Source organism: Mesoplodon bidens (assembly GCF_964165515.1).
Source record: "Mesoplodon bidens genome assembly, chromosome: 5".
NCBI lineage: Eukaryota > Metazoa > Chordata > Mammalia > Artiodactyla > Ziphiidae > Mesoplodon > Mesoplodon bidens.
The window spans coordinates 141,322,107-141,349,125 of record NC_138161.1 but is presented as its reverse complement, the minus strand read 5'-3'; the positions used below and the strand labels follow the sequence as shown (position 1 = coordinate 141,349,125).

General features: G+C 39.5%; 2 protein-coding genes across 6 annotated transcripts in view; one reads left to right on the top strand and one right to left on the bottom strand.

The window, feature by feature from the left end:
• Positions 1–214: 214 nt before the first annotated feature.
• DBR1 (debranching RNA lariats 1) lies at positions 215–11,797 on the bottom strand. Its single transcript, XM_081235694.1, has 8 exons — positions 11,477–11,797; positions 10,728–10,852; positions 8,567–8,647; positions 6,317–6,402; positions 4,620–4,844; positions 1,980–2,060; positions 1,573–1,718; positions 215–1,083 (listed from the first exon to the last, which is right to left on the bottom strand). The coding sequence occupies exons 1-8, from the start codon at positions 11,671–11,673 to the stop codon at positions 390–392; spliced, it is 1,635 nt and encodes a 544-aa protein (XP_081091820.1). The 5' UTR covers positions 11,674–11,797; the 3' UTR covers positions 215–389.
• A 9,199-nt stretch (positions 11,798–20,996) lies between these two features.
• Positions 20,997–27,019, top strand: part of ARMC8 (armadillo repeat containing 8) — a 104,380-nt gene continuing 98,357 nt past the window's right edge. For all 5 annotated transcript variants that reach the window (XM_081235823.1, XM_081235824.1, XM_081235825.1 and 2 more), the window contains exon 1: positions 20,997–21,283. In XM_081235823.1, the coding sequence (XP_081091949.1) occupies positions 21,239–21,283 (45 nt within the window). In that variant the 5' untranslated portion in view covers positions 20,997–21,238. The remainder of the gene's footprint in view (positions 21,284–27,019) is intronic.

The following is a 27,019-nucleotide window of genomic DNA, read 5'->3' as shown; positions in this document are numbered from 1 at the left end:
AAATATAAATATGCCATATTTTAAACACCAAAATATTTACAGTGATAGTAACTCTGTGAAGACAAAAACCCCTGTCTTACTTATCTTTGTAGTGTCATCTCATAGAAGAGTGCCTGGCACAAAGTAGGTGTTCAGTAAGTGCTTGCTGAAAAAAATGAAAGTGAATAATATACATTCTCAGAAAAAGGGGTACTCAATCAAGTAAATATATGAAATTTTAATATTTTTTTATCTGAAACATACAAAGGTCTAAAGATAAAGTCGATACCTAATTAAAATTTATGTAACTTCATTATTACAAAGTTAAGTCTTGAGTCAAAGATCCAACTCTAAAAATATAGTCTCAAAAATCACATATCTACATATAACACTAAAACAAGTAAATTGTCTTAGGCTGTATCATCATTATCCACTGCAGCATAGATGGCTTGATTCCTCCTCTTGATTTTCTTTCTTTGTTCAGGTTCATGTTCATCACTCAGCCTCTTCAACGGCACCTTGGTTAAGTCCTTTCCATCCCCCAACTCCACAGGGTCACTGCAATTCCCCTCCTTGCCAACTGGGGAACCAGATGTATCATCAGAAGATACAGTCATGGAACTTGGCAAGACCCTGATGTCAGAGAAGCTTGCAGAAAAGTCAGAAGCTTGATCAGAAGATGGTTCTCCAGATGGTGTGTTCATGTCACTGTGTGCACTTACAATACTATCATCATTTTCCTCTTCTTCATCTAACATTATCTCGTCTGGATTCACAGAGGACAGGGCAGATGTGTCTGTGTTATACTCACTGGGGTCTTCTCCAGAGCCATTACTCTCCACGTCATCCTGCTCTTCACAGCCGCCACACACGTGCTGTTCTTCCTTGGCCTTCTGAAGCCTGATGTTAATGTCAGTGATGCCAAGTTGAGCACAAAATTCAGTAGTCTGAGGATTGATCCTATGAACCAACTGCATTTGTGTCTGTGGCTTGCTAGGGTCATAACAAGCAGCCGTTACACTAAAGTTACATGGAACTTTGAGGTCATGATTCAATTTTTCCAATACTTCATTCATAGCTTCTTTTGTTGCACTGTAATCCCACCTAGAGAAGTCCAAAACAATAGCTTTTTATATTTTATCAGCCTCTGACAATAAATGATGAGATCTAACTATGGACGGCAGGTGCATTAAAAACTAAACCACATTTCAGAATTCCACTTCATAAAATTAGAGTTAACTTAGCAAAGGACCATTTTGAGATGAAAACAATTCTTAGAAAAACCTGTCCTTAACTCACTCCCTAAAACAAGTACAAATTATTTTAATGTGTGAACCAAATCTCCACGGTCTTAAAGTTTCATGCACTTATGCGCTTATAGTTTGATGCACTTATACACTTATTTGGGTTGGTGCTCAGCAGTCTATTTTCTTGGATCTCTTGGATGGAAAACTTGCAATTTTCATACCAGTCAATAAACTCTGAATTGTAGCAATAACTCCCTTGATTTAAAAAAATAATAATAATAAGGTGGAGGGGACAAAAACTGTGCATACAATGGAGAGGGAAAATCCTAAATAAGGTCAGACTCACCTTGTATGCAGGCCATTATTTTCAGGCATATTCCATAGGCGCTCACTCACATTAATAAGGTCATTAGTAGCCCTGAGAATGGCGAGCCATTCAGTATCATACTCCAAGTAATCAGGAGCACTGGGGTCATGTTCTATTTCTATTACCTACAAGAAGAAATTGGTAATTTTAAGAAATACATATCTATTATTAATATTCTAAGAATGTCAATATAACAATCCAGTTTGAAAGGAATTTAATTTAGTAGCTTAAAAACATTAACTTAAACATGTAACTTAAACACTCCCAAAGAAACCTCAGAACACATAAATTACAAACAGCACCAATAATTTCTGAAAGGAGACAATTTTTTTTTAATCACTGGAAGAGTAAAACTATATTGCAAAGTTATTTCGTGTTCTTTTTACCTGAAGAAAGTCTCTGTGTGGTAAGCATTTGTCCAGGGCTAGAAATTTGGTTGCTTTGGCTGACTGTCCTTTATCCTTGGCCTAGACAATATGAACCATGATTTAAGAAAGAATGTTAAAACATCACAGGCAATTCAGACATTGAAAAGGATGGAACTAACCTTTATTACCCAGTCCCCTAAGTTGTGTATCAAAGGAACAACGGTTACTTTTCCAGAACAAGTTAGCTCTATACCCCCTTGTGCAATGACAAGCAAGGCACTTACACTCTCTGGGCTTGGGCTTCAATTTCCTTAAAATAGTCAAAGCAGAAAGAAATGGTGGTAATGATAATGCTAAATCAAAGCAAATAACACACATAAACCAAAGCATATAACAAAAAGGTTAAAGATCAGACAATAGAAGAACTTAAGTAAATTGGCAGAGCTAAAGCTGTACAACTCGTAGAAGAATTCATAGGAGAAAATCTTTGTAACCCTGGGTTAGGCAAAGATTCTTAGATACAACACCAAAGTAGATCTATATATATATATATATACTCCATAGGATGAAATACTATTCACCAATAAAAATGAAAGAAACACTGACACACGCGACAACAAGAATGAGCCTCAAAAGCAAGCAAAGGAAAGAAACCAGTTATCAGAGACTATGTATTTTGTGATTCCACTTATATAAAATGTTGAGAAAAGGTAAATCCATAGAGACGAGGCAGATTAGTGGTTGCCTGGGGCTGAAGGTTGACAGAACCAAGAGTGACAGCAAAGAGGCACAAAGGGTCTTTTGGGTGATGGCAACGTCCTAGAACTGGATTATATGACGTTTGCACAACTCTGGAAATTTACTAAAAATCACTGAATTCTACACTTAAAACAGGTGAATTTTTTGATATGGAAATTATACTCCAATAAAGTTCTTTTTAAAAAAGTGAACCAGCAGAAAGAAACATGGGAGGATGACAAACATGACGGTCACACTGGAAGAAGTAAAAAGTGACTCACTAAAAACAGTGAGGCACGTGGGGGAAGACAGACAAGGAAGCAAGCGATGGGACGCCCTGCTGAGGACCAGGCTTCAATTCAGCGGTGGGGAGGGACTGAGAGGGGGGGTGCACAGGCATCACGGGCAGATCCTGGCAGCAAGGCAGTTCTGAGGAAAGACGACCTTCGGTGTTAGGAAAAGGGCTCAGACAATACTGGGGAAGTCAGAGGCAGTTGAGGAGCAACCAAAAGGGATCAGACATATTAATTCAGAGACACAAGTCCCTGAGGTTGACAACAGAAGACAGAATCAGGGAAGAGTAGCAAATTAGGTGCTTCAGCAGCAATCCAAGAGCATCAGGAGCCCCAAGAGACAGAGGAGAGTGACACAGATGTGGGAAAGGTGACCAACAGAAACAGAAGACTTGGACGTGAGAAGAGGATAATCACGTTGGCAACAGCCCAAAGGCAAGAGTAACCTCGCCTTCTTCTCCCAGTGAAGCTGGGGAGTAAGAATAAGCCCACAACAGAGAGGGCCCACAGGAATGTTTTCAGACAGAATCTTCCAAACCGTGTGCGAAGAGCATCACTGAAGTGTACCTCTACCGCAGAAAAGGGTTTGGTCAGGTAAGTTCAGGAAGCGCTGCACAACCCATCCCCCATCTCAGAGAAGGGTAATGCCCATTAGCACACTGGACTCTCAGAAATTCTATAGAAGCCTCTGGGAAGAAATCCCGAACTTCGTTAACCCAGCATTTTCTAAATGTATTTCCTATGGATACTTTATGGGAAAGTCAGAATTCAACCAGAAAAAGAGGTGAAAGGAAGAACTGCATAGTTCCATTAAAGCCTAACTCTAAGTAGGCATTTATTTTCTACTTTGCAGCAAGCACCATCCCCATGCAATTACCAAAGAAAAACTCTGGGAGTCATTCTAGATTCACTCGTCCCTCTGTCACTAAATCCTGATGATTCTGCTTCCAAAATCTCTCTGGAACCTGCTTCATTCTCTGTGTTCCCTCTTTGCCTTAGGTTAGAACCTCATCCTTTGCTTACATAGCCTCCTCTGCCTCCCATTTTACATTACTCCAATCCACACACAAAACCGCTGCCAAACTAATCCTTCTGAAATGAAACTCTGACTTCATCACCCCCAACCTTCCCCATTACCTCCTGGTTAAAACCCGAACTCCAGAGCATGTCCCAGAAGGCAGCTATGATCTCGCTCCAGCTTCATCTCTCCCTGTACCTCGGCCCCAGGGACCAGTTGCACTTCCCCAAAGGCACCACGCTCTCAGACCTCCAGCCTGTGCACACATCAGTCCCTGGGCCTAGATTACCCTGATAATCTGCTTCTTCCTGGCACCATCAATTCCTTTAGAAAACCTTCTCTATCCCTTCAACTCTCTGTCCACATCCCCATCTCACCATGGCCTGGCTTAGGTGTTCCCACAGTATCCTAGCACTTTTTGTCACAAACTTATTACACTATTTTATAATTGCTTGCTTGTCCCTTCTCCCCACTGGATACTGAGTTATTCACAAAAGGAAAGTTATCTTTGATTTCTTTCTCTAACTTTCCAACTATGCCCATAGGGCCTAGCCCGTAGATGTTCAACAGCTGTTTGTTAAATCAAATAATAAGCATTTTGTTTTCTACCTGATGCTGCATCAAGGCTGCAAACTTCACATGAAGGTGTGCAGAAAACCAGTAAGTAGGTTTTAAGTGCTCTAAAAGTTCTGAGGCAGCGGGACTTCCTAATGTGTTATTTTCCACTTCTTGTCGGAAAAAAGATTTAGTCTTAAGAAGTTGCTTCTTATTTCCATAATGATATATACTTCTTGGCCAATCATGAGATAAGAATATGTCCATAGGCTGCTTCAGCTTTAACAGAAAAAGAAAAGAAAGAAAGCTCTTAAAAACAGATGAACCAAAAGCAATCCCCTCCCTTCTCTCCACCACCACACAACCATTTACCCACAGAGATCTGTAGATTTCTGTGTAATTCATTCTAAGAACACTTTATTTAAGGAAGTCACAGAAATACTGAGCTACTCACTCATCAAGGCAAAGAGGAACACCTTTCTCTCTGCCTGACAAATCACCTTTATTTTCCGTGGCAAGGCAGTTCAATAGAGACACACTTTGATTAGATTGCCAATCAGCTAAGGTCTTTAGCACTAGGTTTCTAAAATCTACAACATGCACTGTTCTTTTCCCTTTTAGTAAAGAAACTACTGTTTTAAGATCAATGTCCAGATTTCATGAGACTTGTAATGTAAATGATACAGTAAACCTAACCTACAGTAAACCTTTTTTTTTTTTCTGATGGACTCACATAGTAAACACCAAAAAAACCTCTCTGTTTACTACAAAAATTATATTAGAGGTATTTAAGGTAGCTGGTGTCTTCTTGGGGAGAACACAAAATATATACTCCATACTGTCAAGTAATCCAAAGCAAATACTTGGATAACTAAATTAAAATAATTTAAGTAAGTGTTCAAGAAAATACAAAAGGTAAGATAGATATGATTAACCACTGAAAAGCTGGTATGGGAAATAAGTGCTACAAAAATTCAGAGAAGGGTGAAGACTTTAAACTAGAACACTGGTTGGGAAGTAAAATCTAAGCTGGGTCTCCAAGGACCAGTAGGATTTAAATGAGTAAAGGAAAAAAGGATTCCAGGTAAGAAACTGTTATGAATGGGGCATACCTGTAAACATCTTTATGTTCCAGTCGAGGCTGTATTTATGATGGGAAGGGCCTGAGTTCAGTCTGGCAGGCTCTACCAGCCTGCAGGCTCTGGCAGGCTCTTAACTGTGTGGGAAGTCCCGGGCACGGGACACGCTGCATGACAGAATTTGAGTGACAGTTATATGAACTATCACGGATAAAAGCTGCTTAGCCCAGTGTCAGACATTTAATGGGTTCACAAACAAAAACCTAGTTTCATTTACTCTCCAGTTAAGCCAGTGTTTCGGTTATCACCTTCACAATTTTCCCATATCATCTTCACTATTATTTTCTATTTAATATCATTATTTAAAATAAAATATTTAACACTTTCTTTAAAGTATCACTTTATTCCAATATATATTCTTTAGCCTTACCCTAAGGAATAGTAGCTGAAGTCATGGATCAAATATTTTATTTTATTATTAATCACTAAAATAAACGTATAGCCATTAAAATTTTTAAAATGTTCATCTGTGAACCTCCTAAAAACAACTCAAGATCCAAATTGTGGAAATACCGAATTGAGCTCTTCTTGGAAGTAGCAGATCAAAATACATTCTGGTAGAGAATTACTTTACCATTTCTTCAAGTCTGCTGTAATGTACTTTTTACATACCTGTTTTAATTTGTAGACTTCAATATTTCTCACATGATAGATACTCCTTATTGTAGCTGCATTATAGGGGGGGCACTCAAAATGACCTTAAATTGAAGAAGAGAAATAAGCTATATTCAACTCCCTTAAATACTGCAAGTATAAATACATACATACACTTCTCCAAAACTGATGTTTGTCATCAATGCTTTTGGTTCTTGAAAATTTTATTAAAAAAACACTGCTCTCAAAATGCTGGTATTTTCTAATAACTGATCACCAACTATAAATCTAAATAAGTGGGGGGGTTATGATTTTTTTAATTAAATTACATTTCATTTTGGAATACATTGTTTAGTCACATAGTTTAAGACTTAAAAGATACCATCAGAAAGGTATAGGGTAAGGGGGAGCGGGGGTGAGGGAAGGATGGACTGGGAGTTTGGGATGAGCAGATGCAAATTATTACATACAGAATGGATAAACAACAAGGTCCTACTGTATGGCACAGAGAATTATATTCACTAACCTGTGATAAACCATAATAGAGAAGAATATGAAAAAGAATGTATATATATGTGTAACTGAATCACTTTGCTGTACAGCAGAAATTAACACAATATTGTAAATCAACTATACTTCAATAAAATAAATTTAAAAAAAAAAGAAAGGCATAGGGTAAAAAGTATTCCTCCCGGAGGGTAGACCCTAGTGGGTACCTAGGGCTGGCGTGGGAGCAGGGATTAAGTTTGGCACAAAACTCTTAGGCATGATAGAGATGTTCTAAATCCAGATGGTGCTAAAGGCTGCATAATCTACAATTTACTAAAATCACTGAATTGTGTACTTACAATGGTACATAAATTTTACGTCAATCAAGCTGCTAAACAAGCAGACAGGGTTCTCCTATTCCTTCCGCCATCCATCAGTAACCCTACCTACAGGGAACCAGTGTTAATGAGGTTTCAGTATTTTATTCCAGGGATGTCATCTATGCATATAATATACATATTTCTTTATCCTCCCTTTTTTTTATACAAGTGGCACTGTAATTTATACACGCTCTGTGCCTTGTTTTTTTCACTTATTTTGGAATTCTTTTCATATTAGTCACACATAGAGCTGCTTCTTTTTTCCTTCTTTTTGACTTCATAGCATTGCACTGTATAGTTATATCATGACACATTTAACTAGTTCCTATCTTTTGCTATTACAAACAAGGCTGAAATACATTTGTTTATATCATTTTGCACTTGTGGAATATATCTGTAGATAAATTCCTGGAAGTAGAACTCCTGAGTCAGAATACTTCTATAATTTCCACAGATGTTACTAATTTTCCTCCAAAGAGTGGTTCCAATTTGTGCCCACACCTGCCATGTAGAAGATGGCCTATTTTTGTAGACCCATCACAATAGTTCAGAATCATGGGGAACAGGGCAGCAAGGAACAGACTTGTGATTTAACTGTTACACTGAGGATGTAAGTTTTAGCTGTCAACTTAATTCATGAAATTTTAAAATCAATGTGGATCCAAGCTATTCCTTTAACTTTAAAATCAAGATATAATTCATTCAGATACAGTGTGGTATATTTATACAATGGAATACTATTCACAAATTTAAATGACAGAGTTACATGTACCAACATGGATTTCAAAAACATATTAAACAAAGAAGCAAGTTGCAGAAAGATACATGTAAAATGATACACTTATATGAAGTTTAAAACATGCTATATAATATACTGTTTAAAGCTGTTACTAATATGGTAATGATATAAAATAAGCAGGTGAATGATAAACCCCAAATTCAGAATAGTGACTGCCTGGTGAAGTAAGGGAGGAATAAAAGGAGAGAGATGGGGCTGAGGACAGATAAACAGTGAACTTCAATTGTATCTGTACTCTTTTATTTCTTAAAAATCAAAACTACAAGTGGCAAAATACCAAATAAAACTAGATGGTGTATACACAGATAATACGTTCTAGTGTTCTCTATTTTTTCATATTTATAAAATATTTTATAATATAAATTTAAGAATAAATTAATCAGTTCATAGGAGAAATCCAATGAAAAAGTCAAACTGTATATTATGCTTAAGTTACTATGGGGCATGGAAGTTCTAAGCTTAAAAACAATTCTCAGAATAACAATACTCACTTTGCTGTATACCTGAAATTAATACCACATTGTAAATCAACTGTACTCCAATTAAAAAAAGAAAAAAAGAATGTAATAAAATGTAAAAAAAAAAAAAGCATAACAATACCTTTTCGATAGTCATGAGATTTAAAGATACCAGAGAGTCCACCAATCCTTACACCTCGGTATTTTACTACACCTGCCAAGCCTGAAAAATTACATAAATAAAATTACTGTAGGCAAAAGCAATCTTTACTAACTGAACAAACAGTTTAGAGGCCTAGAATATCATGCAGTCTTAAAATTATTTGAAAATTAAGTGTCATGATGAGGTTACTCTTTTACATAGAAAATATGCCAATAATATATAACGTAGAGTAGGGAGACAGACTACGGAGGCAAGAGACTGAGCAGAAAAGAAGGAACAAATGAGACAGGGAGTGTGAACAGGGAAACAGACATACATAAATTTGGTACCTAAAGGAATATGGAGATGGGGCGGGGGAAATAGGGGAAAATGTCCTATGATGGATTTATATGTTATATATAACGTATATATATATATATATATATATATATATATATATTTTTTTTTTTTTTTTTTTTTTTTTTTGTGGTACGCGGGCCTCTCAGAGTTGTGGCCTCTCCCATTGCGGAGCACAGGCTCCGGACGCGCAGGCTCAGCGGCCATGGCTCACGGGCCCAGCCGCTCCGCGGCATGTGGAATCTTCCCGGACCGGGGCACGAACCCGTGTCCCCTGCATCGGCAGGCGGACTCTCAACCACTGCGCCACCAGGGAAGCCCCTATATGTTATATATAAGGCATATATAACATATACCTTTGACTTATAGAATATAGAAACCTGCAGTTTCTATATTTCATTTGATTGATCATCTTCAGACAATTTCACCTTTTCACAATACTACAGTTGTCAAAAGATGATCCATCAGTAATGACGTAGAGAAATTAAATTTCTGAAGTTATAATGTCATCACTAGAAACACCTGTAAACATTTAAATAAAGAGATGAAAGGACTGTACAGTTTAAAAGGACTAAAACTGAACCTGAACCTAATCAGGTCTATAAATCTAAATGCAGATTATAAGCAATGCAGAGGATAAAAGGAACACATGAAACAACCCAAGGAAATCCAATCAGCTAAACCCAGAATGTGGGAAATTCTGCCAGATAAATTTCCCATTTTCCTCAACAAATAAACAGCATGGGGGTTTGGGGGAGAAGAGAGTGAGAAAAGGGACAGTTATAGTCTAAGAGACTTCAGAATCATGACAATCAAATGAAAGTTTGGATCCTATTTGAACAAGTCAACTGTAAAACAGACATCTTTGTGATAATCAGGGAAATCTGAACATGAACTAGGCAACAGATAATGATAGGTAATAGGTATAATCATGGTACTGTAGTTGCGGTATTTTTTTAAATCCTCATCACTTAAAAATACATGCTAAAGTATTTACAAGTGAAATAATCCGATGGCTGAGGTTTGCTTTAAAATACTCCAGTTGGGACTTCCCTGGTGGTCCAGTGGTTAAGAATCCACCTTCCAATGCAGGGGACACAGGATTTGAGCCCTGGTCAGGGAACTAAGATCCCACATGCCCCTAAGCCCGTAGAGCCCGCATGCCGCAACTACTGAGCCAGCGCACTCTGGAGCTCCAGAGCGCCCAGGCGCCACAACTAGAGAGAAGCCTGCCCAGCGCAAGGAAGATCCCGCGCCGCGAGGAAGATCCCACGTGCGACAACTAAAGACCTGACGCAGCCAAATAAATAAATAAATAAATAAAATATTAAAAAATAAATAGATAAAAATAAGATAAAATACTCTGGTCACCTCCTCCCACAAAAGAGTTTAGGCGTGGAGTGGGTTGAAAGGATAGCAGAACAATAATTGTTGTTAAAGCTGTTTAATAGGTACAGTGATTCATTATACTATTCTCTACTTTTGTGTATGTTTAAATATTTCCATTATAAAAAGTTCGTTTTTTTAAATTTAATAAGAAGAGTAAGAAAAAAATTAAGGGACTGCAAATCGTACAGAAGCTCTTTGCAGTTATATTAAGTATTGCTTAAAGCACTAGATGATGCATGGACATATTTTCATGATTACCTACTTAAATGAACTATTTTAATTAAATTTTCATGATTATTTAAATCAAGAGACATTCCCAAAACACCATACATTTCAAGATGCTGATCAACTGATATACAAATCCTGACAGGCTCTTCCATGCCATCAGACCAAGAAATTACCCACGAACACATACCTAAATAATAAATGTTTGGTGCTACCCAGCCACCATAGGGTAACTCTTGCAAATGATTTGAGGCTTCATGGTTACCCCCGATGAAAACTGTGAGAACTGGGGCCTTTTTCTCTCCAGAGTAATACCTAGAACATAACGGTAAAGTTGTCAATTGGCATAGCAGAAATGAGACATAGAGAAAAGCAACTGGGCATGCCTGTACTATTAGGCATAGCAGAAAAGCAAAATAAGGTCCGAAGTAAAAAAAAACCTGAGCTCATCATAAAAAGTTAAGCTCTTTCTAAACGAATTGTCCATCCTTGTCCTTAAGAATGATTCAGGGCCGCCCCCTCGGGTTCAAGCCAACGTATATTCAATGAGGTCAAAAACTTTTGTCAGTTCACTGCAAAAACCTTAGTTTCTAGAATGAGGCCTAGCACATAGCAAGCGTCCAATAAAAACTCCTAGATCAATAAATGAACTAGTCCCAGAGTCCTATTAAGCATAAAGTAGATTAACCTGTCAGTTTCTTCCTCCAGATTTTCCCCTCAGGCTGCGATCCCTTCCGAAACAAAACAGATGAATCGAAAGAAGCAAAGTGACACTTACTAAGCGCCAGTTCCTAGACACACAGCGTGAACAAAGACGGTAACTAAGAGACAGTTGGTCAGTGGCAGACAGGATTCGAACGCAGCCCGGGTTCTCAGACCCCACCGCTGGCTAGTCACACCTCGCACCGCGGGGGCCCGGGCCCAGGCCACGCCCCTCACCTGTAGAAGGTCTGCATGTGGCGGTACTTGGGCGGCACTGCCATGCAGCGCAGGTCGGCCTCGTTGCGCACAGCCTGGAAGTCGCCGCAGCATAGCAGAAGGTCTATCGGCCCCGGGCCGCGCCGCTCCGCCAGCGCCAGCGTCTCATAGATCTTGTCCAGCTCGCCGTGGCAGCAGCCGGCCACAGCCACCCGCATGCTGCCGGCCCGCGGCAGGGAGCGCTGCCCGCAACCCCCTAAACCAGAGCCAGCCCAGGCCGGATAACGAAGACCCGACTGATCGCTCAGATCCCGCCAACCTTAACTGAGACGCCGCCTCCTGCAATTGAGACTCCAGCAATATAATTCACTTCCGGTTTCCAAATCTCGCGAGAGAGAGGTCGGGAAGGGAGTAACCAACACAGACTCCAGGGAGCTTTCAAATCGACTTGTACTTTGCCTGTTTTGGCAGGTGGTTCTTGAAATCCGAGCAGCCTGACAGGTGCTAAAAATCAAAACCAGAATAGTAAGACAAACAAACAAAAATTCCCGGAAATAGTGTAGTTTGATAAAATCAAACCAAACTTAGGATGAACTGCTCACGGCAAAGATAATTGCCTGAAAGTGATTAGAAACGATTAAACAAACGATTTTTAAGACACCCGAAATAAAAATAAACTTAAAATAAAACTCACTGAGGATTTTGAAGTTATCTCCTCGAAGAGTTTCTAAAGTTATCAGTTACTTTTCTTTAAAGGGGCCAGGGACTCTTCATTTCCCTATCAAATGGTTGTTTGCGTAACTAGACTGCAAGCTCAATGAAAGCAGATGAATATCTCGAAAACATCCAGGAGGGAAAAGGACCAGACTGACAATTGAAGAATTAGTGGCCAAGGCAGAAACAAGCAAACAAATAAAACCCTTCTGGCAAATTTAATCAAGAAAATAATCAAGATAATATGGAGAATAATAAAACAATCTCTGCTCATTAAAAAAAAACTAGATAAAATAAACAATTTCTAGGAATAAAGACACCAAAGTTAATTCAAAATGAAACAGAAGATGTAAACAAAACAATGACAATAAGAAGACACTGGGATATATACACTACCAAATGTATAAATAGATAGCTAGTGGGAAGCAGCCGCATAGCACAGGGAGATCAGCTTGGTGCTCTGTGTCCACCTAGAGGGTGGGATAGGGAGGGTGGGAGGGAGACGCAAGAAGGAGGAGATATGGGGATATATGTTTATGTATAGCTGATTCACTTTGTTATACAGCGGAAACTAACACACCATTGTAAAGCAATTATACTACTATACTAAGATGTTAAAAAAAAAGACACTGGGAAAGTCAAAGGCATAAACTCATTGAAAGACACTTATGAGTGATTTGTAGGTGATTTCTTTCAAATTTACAAGGAAGATACACTTTTCATGATATCTAAATCAATCAAGAGGGTAGAAAAAGATGGAAATCTAATATTTCCTATTAGTTTTTAATGTTTTATTTTCCCTTCTGTATTAAATTTTTTTAACTATATAAAGAACAGATACTTTTTTTTTTTTTTTCGGTACGCGGGCCTCTCACTGTTGTGGCCTCTCCCGTTGCGGAGCACAGGCTCAGCGGCCATGGCTTACGGGCCCAGCCTCTCCGCAGCATGTGAGATCTTCCTGGACCAGGGCACGAACCCGTGTTCCCTACATCAGCAGGCGAACTCTCAACCACTGCGCCACCAGGGAAGCCCAGATACTTTTTCTGACATTGTTAAATTTAACTTCTAAAAAAGAAAATTTAACTTCTTCCACTTGATTTTCAATCTACAGGAATTATGTTTTTCTGGATCTTTTTATTCTTGATTGAAAAATTGTTAATTTAATTTTAATTAACTTACTTAAAGTACCATGAACAAATCAAATCTTAGGTGTACATTTTGATGAATTTTTCCGTATGTAATCACCCATATCAAGATATAAAACATTTCTAGCATTCCAAAAGACTCCCTTGTGCTTCCTCCCAAGCCTATTCTCCCAAAAGAAAAACTCTAGTCTAACCTCTAGCACCATAGATTAGCTCTACTTGTTTTTAAACTTCATAGAAATGTCAGTGTATATTATGTACTCTTTTGTGTCTGGCTTCTTTCACTTAATATCTGTGAGATTCATCCATGAATCTATGTAACTGAGCAGGAGGACCCTATGGGGCCTTCGCAGGGCAGATGACCACACCCCCACCCCCCGCAATGTCCTCCACCTTCCTCTTTGTAGAAAAACTAGCCACCTAGGCCTTCTCCAAGTTCCAAAGAATAAATTTAATTCGAGAAGTGAGGAAATGCAGAAGCAAAGGAAAACAATCAAGCAAGACAAAATAATAATAGTTTAGCCATTAAACAAAGTCAAGGACCTTTAGTTCCTCCTCAAGGGCTATAGATAATAATCTGAGCCAGGGAATTCCCTGGCGGTCTGGTGGTTAAGACTTCCAACACAGGGGGCACGGGTTTGATCCCTGAGCCATACCATATCCTTTGAGCTATTTTACAGATACTGAAACTCCCACCAGGTGGAAGAAGTTAACTGTATGCTGATCACAAGCACGGAGACCCCAGACTGGTTGGAATCAGAAGGCTGATGATGTTGACTCCCAATTACCTCATCACCAACTAGTCAGAATGTCCACAAGCTGATCACGCACCCACAACCCTCTCCCTCACCCTGTCTTTAAAAACCTTTCCCTGAAAGCCATCAGGGAGTTCGGGTTTTTTGGACAGTAACTACCTGGACTCCTGGCTTGGCGCCCTGCAATAAACACTGCACTTTCCTTCAACACACCCCAGTGTCAGTAGATTGGGCTTTACTGTGAGCAGGTAAGCAGACTCAAGTTTGGTTCAGTAACAACTATACTATAGATAGATACAGCCATAGTATACTATTTCTTATTGCTGTGTTGTTTTCCATCGTGTGAACATACCACAGTTCATGTATCCATTTTTCTGTTGAAGGACATTTGGATTGTTTCTAACTTGGGGCTGTTATGAATAAAGCCACCATATACATTCTTGTAAAATCTTTTGGTGGACATAGCACTTTTCCCCCTTGGATTATGCCCAGGAATGGAATCTCTGGATAACATAGTAGGTATATGTTTAGCTTTAATAGATAGTGTCAGTTGTGCTAATTTACACTTTCTTACATAATATGAGTGTTCTAATTATTCCATGTGCACAACAGCACTTGGTATTATCTGTCTGTTAAATTTTAGCCATGTTGTTAGGTGTGCAATGGTGTCTTCTTGTTATTTCCATGTAGATATTACAACAAAATTTTAATATGTCAATTTGAATTTTCTTCTTCTGTGACCAATAGGAAACAATAATTTAATGCTATAACATTCAAAATCTCATGGTCAAAGAAGGAAATAGAAGATTATGAATAGGGATGAAAAAGTGCATCATGGCTTAGCTCTTAACTCTATTCCCAACCAACACCCCATTTCCAGAGCTCATACTGGTATGTTAATAAACTTGAGAATTCTCACTGACTTTCTCAAATCCAGAGAGAATAAAACTAAATCAATAGCCTCAACTCCTTCCCATGCTGAATGAAGTGAAATGGGAGGATTGTGGGAGAAAAATGGATGAGTGAACAATGAAAATTCTTTTCGCAAACATAAAGGGCCATTCACTGAACAGGTAAACCCTCTCCAATTGTGTGTGTGGTCCATGAGGAAAGTCCCTCTTATCGGGTGGGAAAGGAATTCCCTGATTCTGTCAGAGCAAAGACAGTATCTAGATAGAGGCACCCAATGATGAGCAAGATGGAAAAAGAAACTACATGGCAACTATGGAAACATGCTAAAAAGAGCATAAGCTGGGATGAACCTGAGCAGGCGTTAATTAAAACTTCTTAGATACAACCAGATCTTTCTTCTCTAAATCAAGTCTACTTGTTGAAATGGTTGATTCCAAGACAGAGAAAGTACAAAATGAGCGTGGATCATCTTGTGCCAGAAAGCAAGGAAGTGCTCAAAGAATCTGAGACATCAAAAGGACATTGAGTGAAGGTTTTTCCACTGGCCAAATCTGAAACAATTTCAGCATCAAAATGCACAATCATAGTAACAGACTTTAGCCCATTGAATAAAGTAGGAATCTACTATTCCATCCTGACATAAATAAGTAAATAAATAAATAGGAAAAGAGAGGTCTTATTTACACAAGAATGCTGATTGATAAGTATAGAAGGAAAGTTGGAGTTGGAAAGCAAATCACCGTAAACCATCATCATCATCATCATCATCATCATCATCACTTGTTACAAAGAAGAATTTTTAATGAATGCTAAAACAATTGGGGAAAACTTTGAAGAGTAATAGGATACTTACATTGTCTCAATGTATCTATTATTTGAGACTATGTATATGATCCCAAAGTATCTTTCCAAAAGATACTAATTTTAACAAAGAGAAAAATAAGGATTTTACACTAGAGAAACCTGGCAGACACCACTTAACAGAGTGACCAAAGTTAATCTCACTAGGAATGGACAAATCCACATCATGTGCCCCTGATACATTACTTCTGTGGTATTCCTGCCAAAAATGCATAACCTGAATCTAATCTTGAAAAATAGGAGACAAATTGAAATAGACAAAAAAAAATTTTAAATAACTGGCCTGTCTTTAAATATATATATATAATGGTCATGAAATACAAGGACAGACTGAGAAAGATTAAAAATTAAATGATACTGAAGATTCATAACTGAATGCAATGTGTTGCTATAAAATACATTATTAAGATAATTGCCAAATCTGAATAAGATCTGTAAATTAGATAGTATTGTATCAGTGTTAATTTCCTGATTGTGATCATTTTACTGTGGTTACATAAGGGAATTCCTCCTTTTTAGGAAACACACACTGAAATATTTAGGAACGTATATATCTGCCCATCCATGTATTGCAGGGGCTAGAAGCTAAGAAACTATTGGGCTGGCCAAAAAGTCCCTTCAGTTTTTAAGAAAAAATGAAAAACACATTTTTCATTTTCACCAAGAACTGTATTGAACAACATATTCAGCCTTTTGTTCCACTACCTTCTGCCATTTTTCAGGCAACTTCATAATTCCTTCTTCCCAAAACTTTTTATCTTTTTGAGCAAAGAACTGTTCCAGGTGCCTTTTACAGTCTTCCAGGAAATTGAATTTTTTTCCATCAAGAGAACTTTGTAAAGACCTAAATAAATGGAAATCCGAAGGTGCAATGTCTGGTGAATATGGTGGATGAATCAGAGCTTCCCCAGCCAAGCTGTAACAGTTTTTGCCTGGTCATCAAAGAAACATGTGGTCTTGCGTTATCCTGATGGAAGATTATGCATTTTCTGTTGACTAATTCTGGACGCTTTTCGTCGAGTGCTGCTTTCAGTTGGTCTAACTGGGAGCAGTACTTGTTGGAATAACTTGTTTGGTTTTCTGGAAGGAACTCATAATAGAGGACTCCCTTCCAATCCCACCATATGGACGATATCACCTTCTTTGGATGAAGACCAGCCTTTGGTGTGGTTGGTGGTGGTTCATTTTGCTTGCCCCATGATCTCTTCCATTCCACATTATTGTACAGTATTCACTTTTCATCACCCACCACAATTTGTTTTAAAAATGGAACGTTTACATTACGTTTCAGTAGAGAATCACATGTGGAAATACAGTCAAGAAGGTTTTTTTCACTTAACTTATGTGGAACCCAAACATCAAAGTGATTAACATAACCAAGATTGTGCAAATGATTTTCAACGCATGATTTGGATATTTTGAGTATGTCGGCTATCTCCCATGTGGTATAACATTGATCATTCTCAATTAATGTCTCGATTTGATTGCTATCAACTTCAACTGGTCTATCCAACCATGGAGTATCATCCAGCGAGAAATCACCAGCATGAAACTTTTCAAACCACTTTTGACATGTTCAATCAGTCACAGCACCTTCTCCATACACTGCACAAATTTTTTTTTCCAGTTTGGTTGTGTTTTTACCCTTCTTGAAATAATAAAGCATAATATTCTCTGAAAATGTTTCTTTTTTTCTTCCATCTTCAGTATTAAAATGGCTACACAAAAATTCACCAATTTTGTTGTCTTTTTTTTAATGCACGCTGAGATGACAGCTGTCACATACAATCTAACAAAATTGTTTTGAATGAAGTTAAAGACAACTAAGTGCTATTAGAGCCACCGTATGGAAAAAACTGAAGGAATCGTTTGGCCAACCCATTACATTTCTTAGACTCCCTTGCTGGCTGAGGTCTGGATTGGCTTTTGCAAATGAGAAACACTTGTGTGAGGTTAGAAGGTAGAAGAAAAGTAAAAGCTGTTGCTTTTCTCTTCTGGCTCTGGAAATGGTGGTGGCAGCTCAGCACCCCAAGTTCATTCAGTGATGGTGAATTTCTCACTGTTCCTGATCTCAAGTGAAATATTCCCTCCCTGTTTGCCCTTTATTCCTTCCAATAATTTTGTAATCTTTTTGCTTAAAATACAAAAAATGGGTTCTTTTTTCCTGTATGTTGTACCAGCAAAGATGTCATTCAAGTAAAAGGCAGCAAGCAAGATGTTTTCAACCATGAAAGTACTCCAGGAAGACAATACCCATGAGCCCCTCTTGAAAAAATATTACTTGACAATGAAATCCAGCCAAATAAGAGTTGAATAAACATAAATGACACAGGAAGGAAGAACTGTGTTTAAAAGATGATTGGGACCTCCCTGTCTGTTCAGTGGTTAAGACTTCATCTTCCAATGCAGGGGGTGCCGTTCGATCCCTGGTCGGGGAGCTAAGATCCCACATGCCGTGCGGTGTGGCCTAAATAAATAAATAAAGTCTCTTTTAAAAAATGGGGTGGGGTGGGTGGGGGGGGAAAAAAGAGAAATTGAAAACGGTCCACATCAAAAATATCTTTTAAAAAAATGGATGATTTAAAACAGAACAGAGTGAGGGGATTGGAAATGCCATGGTAGGGGTAGGGTCCTCAATGAATACAGGGTGGTTCTGGAAGACCATGTTGATAGGGTGACATATTGAGCAGAAACCTTCATTAAATAAGGGAGCGAGCTGTGGAGATATCTGGGCAATGAGTTTTCAAGTCAGTTTATAAATAAAATGTTATATACATCAAGATAAAACATCCATCCCTGCTATCTGTATCTTATAATTGAACTAGGCGATTATGGCACCTACCACCACCTGATGGCAGCACACTCTACAGGAAGACTAAAGAGTGAGCAAGTCTGTGGTGGTAAAACTAAAGAGCGGCAAACATCACAGAGAGATAAAAGAGTCCTGTGGTGTCTCTAGCCTCTGAATCTTAAACTTGTCAGACATTCCATTCGGACTTTCTGATTTCATCAGATTTTTTTGTTAAAAAGCAAGTAATGGGCTTCCCTGGTGGCGCAGTGGTTGAGAGTCCGCCTGCCGATGCAGGGGACGCGGGTTCGTGCCCCGGTCCGGGAGGATCCCACATGCCGCGGAGCGGCTGGGCCCGCGAGCCATGGCTGCTGGGCCTGCGCGTCCGGAGCCTGTGCTCTGCAACGGGAGAGGCCACAGCGGTGAGAGGCCCGTGTACCGCAAAAAAAAAAAAAAAGGACTCTTATATTGACTTTTTCTCCTTTCTTTTCTCACTCTGGCTGATCCATCAATTCTGTTCCATGGAAACACTTTCCAAATAAACTACTTGCACCCAAATCATTGTCCCAGGATCTGCCTTTGGGGGTGCCCAAACTAAGCCAAAAATTCATTCAACAAACATTTACTAAGTGAGTAGTCTACGCTAGGCAGTGAGATAAAAGACCTGGAAGATAAAATTCCTAGTGCCTGCTCTGAAGTGTATAACGGGGAGACAGACAAGTAAAATATTACCCCAAAAGTTAGAGTCTATTGTTGGAGATGCTATGTTAGAGGCAAGAACAGAATGATGTGTGAAGACATGAGGGAGGGGTCACCTAACCTATACTTAGGGGAGGGGCTTCCTGGAGGGTGTATTGCTTGAGCTAATTAATGAAATGTGGATCAAATACAGCTGCAACAACTCTATATCATACAAATGTCAGCTGAAAATTTAGTTGCTACGTCTTTACACTCTGTGTAAGGGTTATGCTCTGCTCTGTTGTGGTATGTTGTACATGACATGATTCTAGGTGATACACGGATGGACATTTGAACATTTTTGTAGTTGTTATGTTAATGTGTACTAGAATAAAAATTAGGAGCACAATACACTTGATTTTTCAGAGTATTATGATTTAGGATGAGGCTAAAATTATTTAATCAGTTGAAATTGGCTTTAAAGAAAAATATTGAATAATAATACCTGGGTGCAGATTGGCAAAGATTGTGTGGGTGGTATGCAGAGTACTGAAGTTTGGGAAATAGTGCTGCAGCAGGAAGAAAATCTACAATGAAATCACTTCTTTCCAGAAAGTCAACAGTTTGTTAGGGGACACAGGCCCACAGGCGAGATTAGTACCACAATAAATTCAGAAACCAAGAACAGGGGGAAGATAGGAAAGCAGTGAGGAGCAAAGTGAAGGAGAGGCTAGCTACAACATCACTTGGAAGACAATTGCTCTAGTCCAGGGTAGAGGTAATAACAGCCTGCATGAGGGAGTGGCTATAGCAATGAGAGAAAGACAAGTAATATAACAGGTTCATTGCACTCATCCTGTGAAAACCTTGCTGGTTGTGAGCAGCATGAAGTTGAAACCTGTTCAGCCAAGTCCAGGGAAGGTTTGTTCATATACACCCAAACACACAAATGGAGTTGGAGAGCTGAATTCATCAGTCAGAAAATAGAATTAGCATATTTTTATTTGGCCTCAATTATCAGAGGGTTTTAGTGTGAATTATTCAGATATTTGACCCCATTTTTTTCTGCTTGACTCAGAGGCTGCAGAAATGCTAACACATATATAACGTTTTCTACGTTCCAGGCATGTTCTAAGAGCTTTATATTTTCCATCTTCATAGCCCCTTATTTTGCACAAGAGGAAACTGAATCATAGAAGTTTAAGTAACTTGCCGAGGTAATGCAGCTCTGTGAGGTAGCAAGGATTAAACTCAGGCGTTCTGGCTCTAGAATATCTATTCTTAACACTACACTAGAATAAAAGGGTCGGGCAGATAATACTGAAACAGGTCACACTTCAACGTTGGATCGTGAAACACTCTTACTGGTGGCAGGAGACCTGGTTCTGAGATCACAGTTTCTCCATCTGTAAAATGGAGATAATAACGACACTAGGAGTTTGGTGCAAAGAAGGAGTGAGATAATGAATGTGAAAGTGAACTTCAAATTATGTATTTGGCTCTACACACCAGTTTTTCGGAATAATGAGTACGCGAGCTCAAGAAATTGCAATAAATCAATCTGTGACGCTTGCAGCAAAACTCCGCCCCTGAGGCTCCGCCCCTGAGGCTCCGCCCACCGCGAGCCGCAGGTGGGGCCGGCCGATCTTGTTTGCGCATGCGGAAACTGCTGCGCGCTCCCACCTCTCGCCGAGGCTGAGAGTAGCTGCCGTTTCTGAGAGGACGATTCGCAAGGAGGCCCCTAGGGCGGCTTCCCTTTGCTCTCCCCTCTGCGGGCCGTGGCCATACTTCAGCGGTGTCTAGAGGGTGGTCCGTTCTCGTCTACCTGCCTGACTTCCTGCAGAGGTAACTGTGGTTGGCCCAGTAGTCGGCTGTCGAAAGTGCCGGCCCCGGCGCCGGCTCCGGTTGCAGCCGGGTGGGAAGGCTCAAGATGGCGTGCCTGTTGGAGACCCCAATCCGCATGAGCGTCCTTTCGGTGAGTGACCGGCCGCAGCCGCTCGGCTGCCCGCCCGCCCGAGAGCTCGGGCCCAGCCCGCAGCGTTCACCACCAACGCGGCGTGCGTCCTGGGCACCACTCCTTGGGGTAGCCTCCGGCTCAGCTTTAAGCAGGGGAGTTGAGAGAGGGTGGGCGGGCGGGAGAGACGGGACCCGGCCGAGCCCGAGACGTCTCCAACTCCGGGAGCGCTCACCGGTGCAGGTTCTCAGGACGGCGTCGGGCGGGCCGGGTGGTTGGACACACGGGCAGCTGGCCCGGCGGCGCGGCTTGGGCTTTGCCAGGCGTTTCACCGAGCCGCCTTCTTACCGACGCCTCTTTCCCGGGGCCGAGCGCTTTGCCGTGTGAGGCGCCGGGCTTGCCGCTGGCCTGGGGGTGAGCGCCCACTCAGCCCTCCGCGGCTTTGGCAAAAAGAGACGGAGGCTTCTTGGCCCCCACTGTCTCGGGGCTGCCAGGCCAGGTCTGTGTGGCTTCTATCGCGTCCCAGCACCCGGTCACAGGCTAGAGCTGCTTGCTTCTTGGCAACGGGAATTTCGTATCAGCTGCAACGTCTCCTAGTGTATGTAGTTATTTAAGCCCCTTTTCTCCGCTCTGCTGCGGAGGTCCCAGCCCTGAGTCTAAAGGAACCTGTGATTGGCCTTCCTTTTTCCTTCACGGGGAGTCAAACGTTGAAAAAAGAGATCAGATTTTCCTACTATTGAAAGAAGGGAATGTACTGACATGCCGGGAAGTAATACCTAGTTTGTTCGCTTAAATTTAAAAATGAAACCAAAACTTTCACCTTTGCTGTGTTGCTGTTGAGAGAACCAGGGACCGGGGTGAAAGTTACTAGGAGATAACTTAGAAGGATTTTGCAGCAAATGAGAGCTGTCCAGCTCTGAGAATGGTCAGTTTACCAGTGGTCCATTTGCTGTTGTTGGAAACAAGCAGGCAAAGACTGGTGGACCATCTTTTAGACTTACCGTGGAAGTCAGTCTGATGTTGAGAGGATGGTTGGATTATAGATGCCTTGTCAGGTTCCTTGAGTCTGTGGCTCCAAAGGATTTCTCTTCCCTGACTTCTCCCACAAACACAACTCACCTATCTGGAAGCACTTAGGACATTTGCTGCAGTTAACGGTTAGAGCATTGTGGCATATTCCACCTTGATTTATTTGGGCGGGGGTGGGGTGGGAGCTGTACACAAATTTGTCCTCTGATCCATTTCAATAGTCCCTTTTCTTATTTTTAAACTTTAGCTGGGGAAATACTGCTCACCTAAGCATTGAATTAGCTTGTTACTCCACCTCTGACTGACACCTAGGAACGTTTTGTGGGAGAGCAGGCCAATGAGTTTCCCTCATTAGCTTTTTGTTTTTTTTTTTTAAGTATGCATCTGGACTGTTCTCAATTCCCTTAATTATCTAGCTTATCCTTCATTTGAAGCTTCTTTAGTTTTTGTACGTTGTCAACCCGTGTAGTGTACAATTGAAATTTTGGGGTTTTTTTTTCACTCCCTCAGTAAATAATATTTCCTATTTTACTTTATTCAAAAACTTCTTGAAGAGTATTCCCTACTTCTAGTGGGCATTTGCTTTAGCTCTGGTCTCATTGGGGTCTCTTTTTTTTTTTTTTTTTTTTAAGGTTTTCACAGTCCCAAAGTCTGGTCTTTGAGTTCTTCAGTTCTGGAGCCTTGGGAAATCAGACCTTTGGATAAATGATTTAAACTGTCTAAACTCACTGATTATAATAATTTCAAGTGAAGCCTGTACCTTTCAAAGTTCTACCTAGGGCACCACTTTTTGAAATACAAAGTGCAAGTGGAACAGGAATTAATCATCAGAAATTATCTTGAAAATAATTGGTTCCTTTAATAGGCTACTATTTTGCACCGGTTGTGTACAACACCCAGTGCACAGCTGAGCTCAGCTATGCCTTCAGGAAGCTCACCGTCTGAATGACTCCATAACCTGAGAAACATAATTCTCACCAGGGGCAGATCAAATGGTTTTAAAGAATTTCCATTCAAGGCCCTTTATACCTTCTCCTCTCTGAGAGATCTCATTCATTTTTATAACCTTAACTATAATCAACTCACACATCTACATTGGCAGCCTTGACTGTTCTCCATCTAGTCTCACGTCTTCAGTTGTGTGGATGTTACCCATCAGTTTCCAAAAAAGCCCATTCCTTCTCCTAAGAGAACTTAGTCCTGACTTCCCATTTCTGTTAATGGTAGTATCTTTCATGGATCACCCACTGTTAAACCACTTGAATCATCATTGACTCTTCCCCTTTCATGCCCCTATAGCTAATCAGTCCTTAAGTTCTGTTGGCTCTTCATTCTCAGTGTTCCTCACATCTGTCTTTTCCCATGACCACCCTCTCATTCCGGAACTTATCATTTTGTGTCTGCATTACCACAGTTCCTTGCAGTTATTTTTACTGCCTCTAGTGTCTTATCCTCTTAGTTGAATTCAGTTCTCCACATTTATTTCCCTATACAGCACATAGGATGCACCGGTTCCCTGTTTCAATTCTTCAGTGAGTTCCTGTTGCTGAAAGGCTGATGTTCATATTCAGCTTTGGATATAAGATTCTTTATCCTCTGCATGAACCTCCTATCCCATATAAACTGGCTTTCTCAAGTTGAAGTGATCTTGGGTTCTAACAAACCCCAGTAACTCTTGTTGTCTGCCTGCTCATTTGCACATATGGATTAGAGCTTTGTATGGGTTTATTCATGTAACATATTTTGAGCTTCTGTCATTTGCCAGGCATGGCATTAGGTTTGGGAATACAGTGGTGAGCTACCTAGACTGTCTTTGCCTTCTTGGAGATTAGCCTAATGGAGAAAATAGACATCAGAATGTCACAGTTTTTTGTGAATGGTGATTAGTGTTATGAATGAAAAATATAGGGTGCTGTACAAGCATGTAATAGGGGAACGTGTTCTAATTTGGAGAGCAGTGAGAGCTAGGGAAATTTTCCCTAAAGAAGTGACAATGAGCTAAGAGTTCAAGGACAAGTAAGAACTAACTAGAAAAACAGAAGAACATTCCAGGCAAAGGGAACTGCTTTTGCAGTGGCCCTGAGGCTTTTAATAATTATTCTGTTTTATCTTCTTAGAGAGTAAATTAATTCAGAGGTAAGTGCTTGACCTTTTCTTCTTCTTAACTCAACTACTTTTTATAGCACTATGTATTTCATATATTAGATTCTCAATAAATATTTGATTGAACTATTTATTTGGAGAAGTTGGACAAAATTTCCAGGTGTCTTTCTAGGCTACATCATGATCACCCCTATCCCTCTTTGATTTGCATTTAGCATTACAACATCACTGTTTTCAACAAATTTATAAATTTTCCCATGTTTCCCAAACTTTTGGGTGATTTTACATTGATTGCATTTTTTTAACTTTTTATTTTGAGATAATTACAGATTCACAGGAAGTTACAAAGATAGTACAAAGTGCAAAGATAGATCCCTGTGTATACTGTACCCAGTTCCCACGTTTGGTCACATTTTATATAACTATAGTACAGTATCAAAACCACAAAACTGATATTGGTATAAATATGTATACAGTTCTGTAACACCATAGTCAAGATCTCCCTCATGCTACTTCTTTATAGTCACACCTGCCTATTGCCCCACACCCACTATCTCTAACCCCTGGTGACAACTAATCTCTTCTCCATCTCCATGATTTTGTCATTTTCTATACTGTTACATAAATGGAGTCATACAGCGTGTGACCTTTTGAGATTGGCTTTTGTCACTCAGTGTAATGCCCTGGAGATCCATTCAAGCTGTTGTATGTATCAGTAGTTTCTTCCTTTTTACTGCTGAGTAGTATACTGTGGTATGGATATATAATATGGATGTTTGAAAGATAGTTTGCTTAACTGTTCACCTGTTAGAAATTTTGGGCATTTCCAGGTTTTGGCTGTTATAACCTGCTATGAACAAACATGTACAGGCTTTTGTGTGGACATAACTTTTTGTATCTCTGAGATAAATGCCCAATAGTGCAATTGCTAGGTTGTATGGTAAATGTATGTTTAATTCTTAAAGAAACTGACAAACTTTTCCAAAGTGGCTGTACCATTTTACATTCCCACCAGTAATGTTTCAGAGATCCAGTAATTCTTTGCATGCTCACCAGCAACTTGGTATGTCATTATTTTTTATTTTAGCTGTTCTAATAGATATATAGTGATATCTCATCATGGTCTCAATTTACATTTCTGTAATGATTAGTAATGTCAAAAATATTTTCATTACTTACTTGCCATCCATATTTTATTGAAATATGAATAAAATATTTTAGTGAAATATGAATAAAATATTATAGTGAAATATTTTTTCATGTCCTTTTGCCCACTTTCTAATTGGACTGTTTGTTTTTTTACTGTAGAGTTTTGAAGTCTCTTTATATATTCTAGATGTGAGTCCTTGGTCAGATTGGTGCTTTGAAAATATTTTCTCCCTGTCTGTAGCTTATCTTTTCATCCCCTTAAACATAGGTTAAAAAATGAACTTTGATCTTAATTTCACACCTTGTACAGAAATTAATTCAAAATGGATCATAGATTTAATCGTAAAATATAAAACTTTTAGAATAAACAAAATTTGCAGAACCTTGGGCTTGGTAAAGAATTCTTAGACATAACACCAGAAGTATGACCTATTTTTTTAAAAATTGGTAACGGACTTGAGATGAAATTTTATGCCTTTTGAAAGACCCTGTTAAGAGGATGATTGCACTTTACTTTGGTCAGTTTGTAGTGATTTGAGAGAGACAAGATAATAAAATGCCTTTGAATCATACTGTAGGCTGGCACAGACAGCTAAGGCCTTCGTTACATTTATTTCCCAGTGCCATTATGCCTATTTGATGAGCAGTTATTTGCACTGTATAGGGTATTCCAAGTCTGGATATTCCTTGATTATGTTCTCTTCTTGATGATTATAAGCATTTGTTGGTCTTCAGGTGCATAGTGATTTGCTCTCTTACATGGGCAACTGACAAGAGTTAAATTTTTTTCTGTGAGGTTAAGCTCAACTATCCTATTTGCCCTCTCTTGGTTTTTAGTGGTAAATGCAAAGTAAAATTTTGTAAGCACATTTTAAAGTTTCCCTTTTGTTTTCTCTACAAAACACCAGTAAGCACAGGGTATGTCAGGAGGTAGTCCTAGAAGAAAATCAGTATGAACTTCCTAATCTTTAATGGCAGTGTGTGAAGAATGGGAGATGCTCATCGTATGTTTCTGGACATCTTCTATCTTTTTAAGGAAAGATTGTCACCTGAATTCAGACAACGAATGCTCAGGAAGTCTTTTAAGCTTTACCAAGAGTTAGGTAACGTCTTCAGTTTCACTTGGATATCTATATCTAGCCTTCTTATCTCCTCCCATTCTCATCAAGAATTTTAAAGTAGTACGAGGAGCCAGGAATTTCAGTTACTCTGACTTGTATCTTTTTGATTTCTGACTTGGCAATTGTTTTGCAGTGTCATATGTTATGTTGGCTTCTAGGTAAAGATATGGATTTATTAACAAAGGAATATTTCTGTTATCTTCTGGAAATTGGAGAGCAGCTGCCTTCACTGAGCTGTAGTGCTATGATCCTTAGGACTGTTTAGCTAGGAATGAAAAGTATTCCAAATAAGAGCTGTTTTGCAGAAACAGCCCCCACTTGTCACTTTGATAGAAGAATACTGTTTTGATCTCAT

What these genes read in the sequence shown, in the direction of transcription:
- DBR1 (XM_081235694.1), bottom strand. Translation starts at nt 11,673, where the DNA reads ATGCGGGTGGCTGTGGCCGGCTGCTGCCACGGCGAGCTGGACAAGATC. An exon ending in ATCTCATGACTATCGAAAAG is followed by an intron (nt 6,403 to 8,566) that starts GTATTGTTATGC and finishes CTTCAATTTAAG; the next exon opens with GTCATTTTGAGTGCCCCCCC. An exon ending in AAGTCTACAAATTAAAACAG is followed by an intron (nt 4,845 to 6,316) that starts GTATGTAAAAAG and finishes TTTCTGTTAAAG; the next exon opens with CTGAAGCAGCCTATGGACAT.